We start from the raw sequence: 12,622 nt of genomic DNA, 5'->3' as shown, positions 1-12,622 counted from the left end.
ACAACAACCTATTTTTAAACAATATTATGTCATACTCCAAAGCGTTCAGCCTAATGCTGTTTTCTATTTTACTTCTGTAATCCATCAAACAATAAAGAATTTCTCTTTGTTTTTCAATATTATTTATTTCACTGCATTGGTAACTGCCCAACCCTAAGTCTTCTTAATGGGATACTTACTGTGCCAGTTAAAGGGAGCTTCCCAGTATCTTTGTCTTTAGGCTTTTGGTTTTTAACTTTGTAAAATAAATCTTTATGATTATTTTTGCCTGTTTGCCCAATTTCTGCAGACCACACAATTAGTGTCACCAATAAAAACCAGATGACCAAATAAAAAAATGATTGATGAAAATAGGATTGAGTCCTTTGAGATGATTAAACATATTTCTAAAACAAAAACTTCTTTTGTGACTCATAATGAAAATCATTTTTCCCATCTTGCTTTCCATATTTAAAAACACAAGATACAGAACGTATACTGGACTAGATTTCAAGCCTTTTTTTTGATCTTCTCAGCAACCGTTCATTCAGTTTTATGGCACCCACTTTGTTTCCTGCTTCCTTTTGTCTGCCGGCCGATGGCACACTTAAGTTGTCAACTTTCAAATCTGTCCTGAAAAGTTACTTTTTCTCTTTAGTTTGTTCTGATTGGCTCTCATACTTAGTGCTTGTTGGCAGTTACAGTATTACTGTATTTCTCTTTTTGGTGGATTTCGCATTTGATTGTTATCACACAGGAATTCTAGCAATCTGAGTAAAGCTGCAGCATTTAGTACTGCCTGTTGATTTTAAAATCTAAAGGATAATTGAGGTCTCGATCATCTTTTTTACTTTATAAATATGTGCAAATTAAGTACATTTCTGAGACAAGAATGCCTTTTAGGACATGAGAATATAATGTTATATTTATGACCTCTTGCCATAAAAACTTAGCATTTTCTATTGAAGCAAAAGTCTGTTCTTTGCCAGCATAGTCCTTTCAAGTCCTTCAGAATATCTGGAAAGCATGATCTCATTAATAATGGATAGTAAGGGCAAGGCTGACACAAAGCATGTAGGCTGAGCCCACCCTCTGGCTGTCATTATGATGGAGCATCTGACTGGGAAAGATCAAGCAGAAGGTTTCTTGCCAGCATGTATGTCCACTTAACGCATCAAAATAAAATGGTCACAGTTGATATGATATGTTGCTGCTGAAATAGTAGTAATAAGTGTAACAGCAGAGAAAACAGGTTATGTTACAAGGTCCACAACACCACATACAAACATTTTGTGTTGTGTTGTTTTTTTTCACAACTTTTTTTGTGTTTTGCAAATGCAACCATGAAAACTCCTAAAACTGTTTTAAAATGACTATCACTTACCTTACAACCATACTGTGGTGCTTGGCTGTCATAGCAGTCGGTTGTTTTAAATCTGTCATACTGGTGATTTTGTAAAACTCATAGAGCTGCAGAATGGCTATCACCATAGCATAGTGGTAAGCTTTTTCTACATTTCAAATTTTTGTTATAAACTTTTTTATTATCATCCCCTCTAGATATATGAAAAAGATATTAAGTCTTTAATCCATCGGCAAGCAGATGGGGTTTGGTTCACAACAACATACTTTAGAAAAGCAAACATAAGAGAGAAACTCAAATCAAAATAGGAGGAAACTCAGTTTCCACCCCGGGCCTTGGGCCTGCCCGAACACATGCATTTCACTCCCTTAACACTTAGGGTGGCTCACCCTTTATCAGCGTTATTATCACCAAGTGTTTCTCAAGGGGTTCTCGTCTCTCTTGTGTGTCATGTTTTTAAATATCACCACTAATGTCTCCTCTTTCTCCCCTAAAATATGTTCCTTTACCCTTGGAATGGCTGGTGGTATATTATATTGATGCTATGATGGTTTCTTCTTTGTATTTTTAGTCCAGTACTTTATTTTTCATTCATTTCATCTTGAGAGCCTCATTATACACTAAACATGAAACTGGGTACAAAGACAAATCCCTATGAAATGACTAATTATACAAATAATAGATTCACCCACTTTCAGAATTTGAAGCCAATTTGAACAGCCAAAGAAGAGTATATTTGGAGAGTCTCATGTTGTGTGAGAATGTGTTTGAAAGGTCACAGTCTCCAGTTTAAAAGAAGAGAGGATTTACAGTGTTATAATAGTTTGTATTCTGAAGAGTTTTGACGTCAAAGTGTTTCAGTCTATATCAGAGTGGTCATGTTGAAAGCTTTTTTTCATATCTCTACTGTACTTTTCTTTCATATATGACTCATCTGTGTAATCTGTGTTTGCACCAAGCTAGACAATTATTAATTCACCTCAAATGCACCATGCAAGAAATGAGTGTCAGTTTTCAAGGGACATGTGAAGTGTGTGCTGGTCCTTAAAGAAAATGGCAGCCTCATATCATACAGAACGTCGCAGTGCTAAGTGATGTTAGAGATATTGGTGGTTACCAGGTTTAAAACACACGGGTTAATTAAACTCCTGTCTGTTCTTTTTCTCAGTGTTTGGTGAAAAATGGTTAAAAATAATTTAAAGAATGTAAGTTTATACTGTATATCAATTGAGATGATAATGTAATGAGTATGTTTCTTTATATACCAGGGTTCTGAGTCTCAGTATTGGAGGACCTTTGGCTTTGCAGGTTTTCCTTGCTGCACGTTTCTTCACTAAAATCAATTATTCTGCTAATGGAGCATCATTTTTAGCTTAATATTACTTTACTCACATGTTAAAATTCAGAGCCCTAATCATTTCCTTGACTATTAAATAGCATACAGAGTCTTTAATTGCATTTTTTAACCAACTGCTAGTTAATAGAGTGGTGCAAAAAACAACAGAGACAACAGTTAGTTAGCACCAGTGTGTGTTCATAACAATATATCTGTTTTAGTTAAATATTTGGGGAAAAAAATGAAAGTGATAAAAGTGAAAGACTGAAAAGTACTAATCAGTTTGGTCCACCAAATATGTTGATGGTGTCCTCACAAAAGGAAAATGTTCAATATTAGAAATAGTCTGGTATAGTAGATGGGAGCTCTATCAAGATATATAATTAAATAATATGTTTCTTTCTCAAGAAGGATTAGCTTCTAGTTGTGAGACTGAATGGAGTGAAAAACTCAGTTCACTGAGACATTTAAGACTGAAACTGGGAACCCCCTACTAGACAGTAGTTTGCCTGCAATAAGCAGTTCTTATACATGAGCATTAAATGCTGCCCTCAGTGTTCTTTTCAGAAAAGTTTGGTCAAGATAGAATTGGGTAAAAGACATGTATTTACTTTCCCTCACACTGGGCCAATTTAAGACCCTCAATTAGTCTGATGGCGTGCCCTGGAACTGTGGGAGAAAAATCTGAGGAACATGAGCAGAAGACACAGAGTCACATAAAAGACACCCCCAGGTGAGAATGAAACAGGGCTTTTTGCATATGGAGCTGCAAATTCATTACCACAAAATGTGAACCTTGACAAAAAGTATTTGATTTCCACTAAGTTATGTCATAGTGGTGTACTGGATTATTCTGAAAGTCTTCTTTTCTGACAGAAAAATTGAGAAGCTAAATTCACAGGAGAACATTAAGTTATAGTCAAAGTACAAGTTGTATTCCCCTTTGCTGTAATTTGAGTTGTTCAGGCAGTGTTGTGTAGTGGTTAAGGCTTCGGACTTCAAACCTTTGAGACCAAGAGCAAGTCACTTGACCTGCCCCTGCTTCAATAGGAAAACTAAAAGAAACGTAACCAGTTGCATCATAAATGTTGCAAGTTGCCTTGAATAAGGGCATCAGACAAATAAGCAAATGTAAATGAGTTGAAGTATATTTGAGATTCTTTTTGTAATACTGAGTAGAATTGTATTCTACTAACTGTGTTTTTTGAAAACTTCAGCATATCTTTTTTGTTTTCTCAGACCCAAATGATATAAATACCTAACAATTTAAATGCTTAACTACAAATACAAGCTTTGACTCCTAGAGAAAAGCAAAGGTATGTAGACTAAAGATTTTACCATAAAAATGTGCAGTCCCGGTTCTTCATGTAATCACTCAGAATCGGTAGTGTGAAAAAATACCTTATGAGATAAGAGTGCCGATGGACAAAGAGTAGCCCTGCAGGAATCCCCAAAGACAGTAATGTCCACTGCAGTGCAGGGAACTGCTTGGTATGCCAGTTTGGAAGGCATGTCAAAGCTGGAGAGAGAGAGAGAGAGAGAGAGAGTAACATCCTGGTAGGAAGCACATGGTATTTCTAAAGGCACCAGAGAGCAGGTGTCACAGCAGATACCAGAGATGCCTGACCCTCCACCTAAACAGAAAGGGGGAGAGAGAGAGAGACTACATGGAGGACTGACAGGCTTCATGGCTCTTAACAGACACCACACTGTCCCTAGGTAGGTTTTTCGGAGGTCACCTGCTGAACAACAAGGTATTGACTGGCTTAAGGAAGCATTCCCTCGTCTAACTACTATGGGGCAGAACATGACAATAGGCAGTGAGCAGATGCCTTGATCCCCAGTGTGTATTTGGCATGATTGGAATATTTTTGATCATTTATTATTTTTATGATGATTTAAATTTTACTATCTATGTGTTGCACTTTTTAATAACATCATCCACTGCTGCCATTGCGCTGACTGCTACTGTATGGGTGGCTTCCAGGAGTGAAAGGTTTTATTGCACACACTTCGGCTTGGTGACTTATAAGATGACATTTTACTTAAAACAGTGGTACTGCAGTAACTTCATTAACTGGTGTATAACCTTACCTAACCTAAAAAACAGAGAAAAAACTTTCTTTTGTGAAAAAATAAGAATGGTTTAACCAAGCACACCTTGATTCTCATTCCTGTTTCTTCCCATCACAAAAGTTTATCTGAGCTCCACTAGTCAGAAATTTTCAGATTCTGTTTTGTGTATTGAGCCTATGACATTTAAAACTTGTTGGTCACACATTTTTAAAAAGGTGCTGAAACACTGCAAGCCATTTTATGAAGTTTTAGGGTAGTGTTCCTGTAGCCAGAAAATGGTCAAATGTAATCCTTAAAGTGATTTCAGGGTTTTGCCTTTAGAAATCCCAAGGTACATTTAAAGCCACCTCATGCCACAAGTCCATTTGAGTCGGGATTTAGGAGAATAAGGAGATACATATAGATAGATAGATAGATAGATAGATAGATAGATAGATAGATAGATAGATAGATAGATAGATAGATAGATAGATAGATAGATAGATAGATAGATAGATAGATAGATAGATAGATAGATAGATAGATAGATAGATAGATAGATAGATAGATTCATTCATTCATACATACATACATACATACATACATACATACATACATACATACATACATACTTTATTAATCCCAAGGGGAATATTCATGTGTGGAAAGAAATAAGGTCATAGTCATAAGAGAGAAGGGGAGAGGGAGATGGGAATTAACATGGGAGAATATTTTGATCGTACAGGAGAGGTTGGGAGGTGGGCAACCACTGAACTAGCTAAACACAGATTCAAATACCTTTGAAGAAAGACTCAGAGTGGCAGAGTTTTGTTTGTTCTTTTTTGTTTTACTAAGAATCCTACCTATTTATTCTTTCCCTTGTGTGTTTTGTCATTTATAAGAAATACATTTCAAACTTTGGCTTCCTTGGCATTATTCTGAGTTTGGAGAGATGACACAAGAGTGGCCTTTCCTGTTAAAACAGACAGTATTGCCCATGTAAGTGTTCAACCCTGTAACAGGAGTTCATGCAGTGCGAATGCAGCTTCACCAGTGTATTGCAATGCCATAGCATCCAGAAGATAGTGAGAATAACAAAAATAAAGTGGGTAAGATAGCCATAACTACATTAGATCTCCATGTATTGAAATATCATTGTTCATGTTCAACAGCAGTTCTGTCAAAAGCATCCTACATCGACACAATTAATCTTAAAACATTTGTAAACCTTGAGAAAGGTGACATATTCCTTGCATTTATGGCAGATTTTAGAAAAATGTGCAAACTCTTCCCCTTTAAATAACTTTATTTGCAATTTAAGCGATGTAAGGTCTGCATCTTCTGATCTTCTGAGTTCATTAGATTGTGATTACTATAAAATATTGGCAGTTTGACTTAGAGGGTTTGATTGAGTGGACTCTGTTTAGCTCACATAAATTTACCTGGTATAATTAAGTTCAAGTTCAGCTTCCCTAGTTTTGATATAGCCATAGAAGGAATTCAGAAAAGGAAAAACTCTGTAAATGCCCGACAGATCACCTGCTGCTTGGCGTGGCCATGAACCATAAGCTGAAGCTCTTTTTGTTTTCTTAAACATCCAGTGTGCCTACTCCAGTGATATGCCCTGGCAGAAAATTTCACTGGTTAGTCACATTTTGCCTGAAGAAATTCTGTTCTGTTTTTGAATTTTCCTTTCTTCATCTTTATCCTTTGGTGTATCCAGTGGCAGTGCACTTGCTTTGAACAAATCAAATGTCTTGCTAAGTGGGAAAGATCCTACAAATTTTCATCAAAAATCTTCACATATAAAACTGTTATCAGTGCTGGCATCTCACTCAGCTTAGACTAGAAATCAGGGTAGAATTTACTCAATTTTCATTGGACAAGTAGGATTGTATTAGAATATAAAAAGCTAGATATTTTACTACTGTGTTATGGCAGAATATGCTAAACAGAAGGAAACAGAGTCAGTAAGATAGTCCTTCTTTAGCACCAATAAGAGAGCTACTACTATGAGGGGAAAGCCAGATGGCATTTGACAATTTCAGGCTCCCAATATGCACTAGTTTCACTTGTCAGTGGCACATTCGCAAGTCATCTTGCTAGCGCACCAGTTTCATTGGTGTGAAGTTAGTCAACATGCTTTAACTCACCATTCTCAACCTCCTGGGTATCTCCCAGCTAGACTGTGCCACCCATGGGATCATTTTAGAGAGAAGCTAGTACAGACATGATTTCAGACCCAGCAGTCTGGATGTCTGTTACTCAATCTTATTTGCGAAAAAAAGCAGTAGTATTAGTGGAACTGTCGTTGCACCTTTTCACTCCCTGTACCTGATAAACCTGACTTATACAATGTCTTAAGCTTTGATGCATTTTGTGTATCCTCTGACATGTTAAGTGAATATTTGATTCATATTTACAGACATTTGTGAATGTTAAGCTTTAATGAGGTTAAAATATTGAATCATGTCAATAAAAAAGAAACTTATTCAGTAGAAGCAAACCATATACATTCAGATCACTGAATTATAGTGCCATTTTTTTTTATAATGGGAGTGTCTTGAATTATGTTTACCCTTGGCTTTACACATTTTGCAAAATTTAAGTGGCACCACCTTACTTATTAATTGACCACTGTCTAATACAATTAATCTGTCCACATTTCAGATAATCCTTTTGTTTTCTTGTGAGTTCTCACTTTGAAATGTTATTTACTTCAAGATGTACTGTACTGTCAACTGTCAGATCTAATTTTCATCCGTGTGTGTGTGTGTATGCGAAAACTAACAAATTCCTAATACAAGAAAATTGTATAAGGCGAAATGTCTGTGGTGGCATGATATTATCTTTTCCATGCTCTGTTGACCTTTTTAGGTACACTACTGTAAAATCCAAAAGCGCCTACATTCTTGAACATGTCCGTCTGGCCAAATGTATGAAACAAGTTGGTTAATTTCACTCAAATTTGGTACACTTTTCTTCAGGAAAGTTTGCTGGGAAAGTTTCCTCTTTTTTGTAATATTTTGAGTAGAACATACTGGATACATTTTTGAAATTTGAAAACTTCCCTTTGTAAAGGCATTAGCGAATTTTTGAAAATTTCCATCTTAAAACAAAAGCATTCTATGGGTTTAATTACTGATTAATGTACTATTTCAGAATTCAGTTTAGAAGATATTTGACTTAAATATTTTCCGTTTTTCAAGTTTGATTGGTACTGCTGATGCCAAAATAAATCTCCAATTCAAGTGTTTGACATGACAGTAGAGTTACGTTTGGACATAGATTTTTAACTCTCCATCAGAATCATACTTTCAAAAATGTTATAATTGTAAGCAAAAAAAAAGTGATATCTCTGTCTTTGTTTAATGACATAGGCAAATTTTAAAAATGCTTCATCTTTCAGCACTGTTAACTCCATCTCCAAATGCTCCTGAATGTTACACCATGTGGACATTTTATACATTTTCTTGGTTTTGTGTGTATGTTTTGTATAGTAGTGGTTACTTCCATGTATTTCTGTTTATAGCAATAAAAAATAAGTGGGCTGCAATTCACTTTGACATTGTATACCATCTTGAATATTACTAAGGAATCCCACCAGTGCAGAAAGATGCAAATGCACTCAAGCAGAGTAGTGTGAAATAAAGGTCAAATATACAAATGTCAAGGCTTTTGCCTTTCCTACTCATGGAAAACAAGCAATTGCTCATCTGTTTGAAACATTATTTATTTTAAGATTATTTATTTTTTGCTATTTTTGTGTCAGTTAATCTGTAACAGCTGTATTTTATTTTTGTAAAGTGTAAAGTATGTGCATGGATTTAAAATATTGTTACAACAGTTTAAAAAAACACTATCTTACAGTGTAAATGCATCATCATTAGATACTGTATCAAAATAGCTAAAGATATGCATTAAATAGTCTACTAAATACCATAGAATCTGTTTCTGGCGTGTAGAGGCCTACCTGAGAACTGCAGACACTCCATGTTGGCAGGTTTACAAATTATAAATGGATTTAATTGGAATGTTCACAGGCAGTGTCATAGTGACAGGGAGCCTTGGTACTAAAACCAGTTCTCTCACGCCTTGCCACCTTCGCTGGCAGTCATTTAAAGGCTGAAGCAAAATGACAGGCCTGCCTGCCTTAATACTACCTGTGAAATATGCTGGGGACCCCGACTCCAGATATAGCATGTTTGTGACTCTCATAGGCACTGCTTTAGCTATAAATGAAGAGGGAAACAGATGTGAAATTAAATGTCTCATTTTGTGTGTGTGTGTTTTTTTCTCTTCCCTCAGGCTCCACAATGCTTTCTACCCCAGCCAGCCTGTCTTCACATTGACACTTTTGCATGTTATTTCTGCTCCTCTACACGGTCTGGCCAACGCTTTTGTGTTTGGCTTGGACAAAGACACCTGGAGCCAACTTAGTGTCAACAGCCTGCAGGTAATATTACCTTATCTTAATGATTGATTTACAAATGGCCACCTACTGAAGTATGAGCAAACAAGCAAGTTAAGCACCTTTCACACTAGCACTGCAGCTAAAGGTGAAATCTATCATTTTTTAGCCTGGGGTACAACTGTGCATAATACAAAACTGCCTACATCGGTTGGAAGAAGGTACACTGATGTTAAAAGAAATTCACAGATGGGGGGAATCTAGATGAAAGAAGAATGCCTTGTTGAGGTTTCATACATTTATTTTTCGTTCTGCTGTTTTGTGGCTTATTGTGACTTTTTGATTCCCTAAAAAGACAGAGCTGAGTTTCTATCCATTCCTTAAGAATACTTTATAGGTCTTGTACCTCGTTAGGTTGCATTTTTGTTCTTTACTTTCAAGATGAGATGCTCTCATTGACCATTATTATTTTAATATTCAATATGTTTTATCACATGGGTGGCACAGTGGTAGCGCTGCTGCCTCACAGTAAGGAGACCTGGGTTCGCTTCTCGGGTTCTCCCTGCGTGGAGTTTGCATGTTCTCCCCATGTCTGTGTGGGTTTCCTCCCGTGGTCCAAAGACATGCAGGTTTGCTACATTGGCGATCCTAAATTGTCCCTAGTGTGTGCTTGATGTGTGTGTGTGTGTGTGTGTCCTGTGGTGGGCTGGCGCCATGCCCGGGATTTGTTCCTGCCTTGCACCCTGTGTTGGCTGGGATTGGTTCCAGCAGGCCCCTGTGACCCTGTGTTCGGATTCAGCGGGTTAGAAAATGGATGGATGGCTGTTTTATCACCCACTGATATAATGTTCTTCATTTACTGAAGATTTCAGGAGATTTTAAATATTAGAAATGAGAAATTCCTGGTAATGATATAATCAATTATATGCCTATATATTATAAACATTATTGATGGCCCTTTTCCACATTTTGTTTTGCCTTGTTATGACTTGCACTGTTGAACCCCACTTAATCCATATTAGGGCTATGGGGGGCTGGAGCCTAGCCTATCCTGTAAGGTTTAGGTGCAATGCATGAACTAGCACTAGATGATGAAAAATAGGGTATCCAGAGGAAATCCATGGGCAGTGCCCTAGTGGGGATTTAAATCCTAGACTCTGGATCTGGGAGGCAGCAAAGTAAACCACTGCACCAGCATGCTGTTGTGTTCTGAATTGTGTTATATAATGTAAAGTTTGATTAACTGATTATTAAACTATACATTTTAACATTTGCCTAGAAACACAGTTTTTTTAGAGTTTTATGCATAAAAATAATCTGCACTCTCTGGATAATTGGACACAACTAAATTTATGGTCTTATTTATCCAAAGCAGCTTGACAATTACCATTTTAATTTTTTTTACAAGTACGGCCTTGGTAGGTTTAGTCAGGGTCACACATTGGTGGATGTTATTAAACTAGCATCTTTATTGTAAATAGTCCTATGTCACATTCACCAAGCTATGCTATCTTTAAAAGAGAGAGATGCAATCTAAAACACTGCTTGCCAATGCAAACTGGAATCTGATATTTTTTTGTGTCATTTAGCATAGCTATAAAATAAATTGTAATGCAGAAGGAAACATTTGGAAAGTAAATCAAACTTACACGTACAGTAGGAAATTGGTTTGCATGTTGTTTCAGTCTATGTTATGTTTTCTCAGGGTTGTGGTTATTATTTTTTAAAACTGTAATGTGAATATATCCATCAGATCTTGATTGTTTCCTAATTTGGCGGTGTTGGTTTAAAAGCCAAGTTGCAATACTGTGTGAGAAAAAATCTCAAGAGACAGAAACCTGGTTTTAATTGCACACCCTGGTATAAAGCCTACATCTTTGATCGTGTTTCACTTGTGCAGTTTTGATACTGACGTGTGATGCATTGCACTCACTGAAAGGATACACTTTTAATGGACTCTTATGATACTAAGAATTCTTAGTGTACACTCATAGATTTTATTTTTTTTTTTGATTTTAGAGTTTTAAGGTTGGCCACAATTTTATGTAAAGTCATGACCAGCAGTTTCTTTTTTTCTTTTTAATCTAGCAATTATTAACTTAAACCTCAAGCTTTTTTGTTAAGAAGATACCAGCTGCAAGTGGAAATCCATTGTTTTACTTTAATTAGCAGTGTACCATACCTTCTCACTGAAAGATTAATTAAACAAGCCTTTTCTTGAGCTTAGTTTTAAGATGCCGTCTGTCTCCCCTGTCTGTGTATTAGCTAGAGTAGGCCGTTTGAAAAAAGTGACTATGATTTGAGGAAACTGGCAGCAGTTGGCCAGTAGGGATGTTACATTAAAAAATTTTCCCACACACTGGCTTGAAAAAACACCTTTTAATTAATCAGCTGAAAGTGACGAAAAGAGGTTTGAATAACTCAGTTTACAATGTTTAATTTATGGCCTAATAACCTGACCGTCTGACTTTGCAAATCACTGTATTGCTACGTTTCACTATTGCAGGTGTTAATTTGATTTGTATATAGTACTTGTCATGGACTCACGCTCAAAGCTCTTAATGTATTAACAGTAAGATGCAAACCATGCAAGACTTGTATATGTAACACACAGAAAACAAATAATTTCTATGATTCACATAAATAAATCATGGCAATATAAAATACATGAACATTATCTTTGATTCAACGTATGGCCAGGTGACAGCAAAGGAGATGAAAACAAAAATTCCAGTCAAAAATTCATGGAGAAAATAAATCTTCTGATGACCTAGGCCAACTGGCCACCTTTCCCATTCTGAGCACTGTGTATTAGACAGTGTAATAAGAAGAAGAACAGTTTCCTTTCTTCTTGAATCCCAATATTTTAATCATTATGTGTGCTCTTTATGTTACTGTTTTTTTTGACTTGATGGAATTTGCTGGCTCTCTCCATCTCAGTCTCTTCTACTGGTCTGCTATGGTATTAAGCTTTGGTGCTAGGAAGACAGAAAACATTTGATGGACTGGCAGACAGTCCAAAATGGGAAACTTTTCTTTAGAACTTTAGAAAAGTCTAGACTAGAACAGGCCATTTTGCCCAACAAAGCTCACCAGTCCTATCCACTTAATTCATCCAAAATAAAATTAAGTCTAGTTTTGAAGGTCCCTAAAGTTCTACCATCTGCTACACTACTTGGTAACTGTGTGTGTGGTTCTCTGTGTGAAGAAGAACTTCCTAATGTTTACGCAAATTTTACCCTTAACAAGTTTCTAACTGTGTCCCTATGTTGTTGCTGAACTCATTTTAAAGTAATAGTCTCGATCCACTGTACTAAGTTCATAATTTTATCATGTTACCTCTTAATCTTCTTTTTGCTTAGACTGAAATGCCTCAGCTCTTTAACTCTTTCCTGATAACTCATCCCCTGTAGCCCTGGAATCGGCCTAGTTGCTCTCCTCTGGACTTTTTATAGCACCACTATGTCTTTTTTGCAGT

General features: G+C 36.4%; 1 protein-coding gene across 2 annotated transcripts in view; it reads left to right on the top strand.

Annotated features, from left to right (window-relative positions):
* Positions 1-12,622, top strand: part of si:dkey-100n23.5 (uncharacterized) — a 667,944-nt gene that overhangs the window by 607,758 nt on the left and 47,564 nt on the right. For both annotated transcript variants that reach the window (XM_051926134.1, XM_051926133.1), the window contains one exon: positions 9,042-9,189. In XM_051926134.1, coding sequence (XP_051782094.1) covers positions 9,042-9,189 — 148 coding nt within the window. The remainder of the gene's footprint in view (positions 1-9,041; positions 9,190-12,622) is intronic.

The sequence above is a fragment of the Erpetoichthys calabaricus genome, chromosome 4 (assembly GCF_900747795.2).
Source record: "Erpetoichthys calabaricus chromosome 4, fErpCal1.3, whole genome shotgun sequence".
Lineage (NCBI taxonomy): Eukaryota > Metazoa > Chordata > Cladistia > Polypteriformes > Polypteridae > Erpetoichthys > Erpetoichthys calabaricus.
Note: the sequence above shows the minus strand (reverse complement) of the source record. Positions and strands in the feature narration are given on the sequence as shown.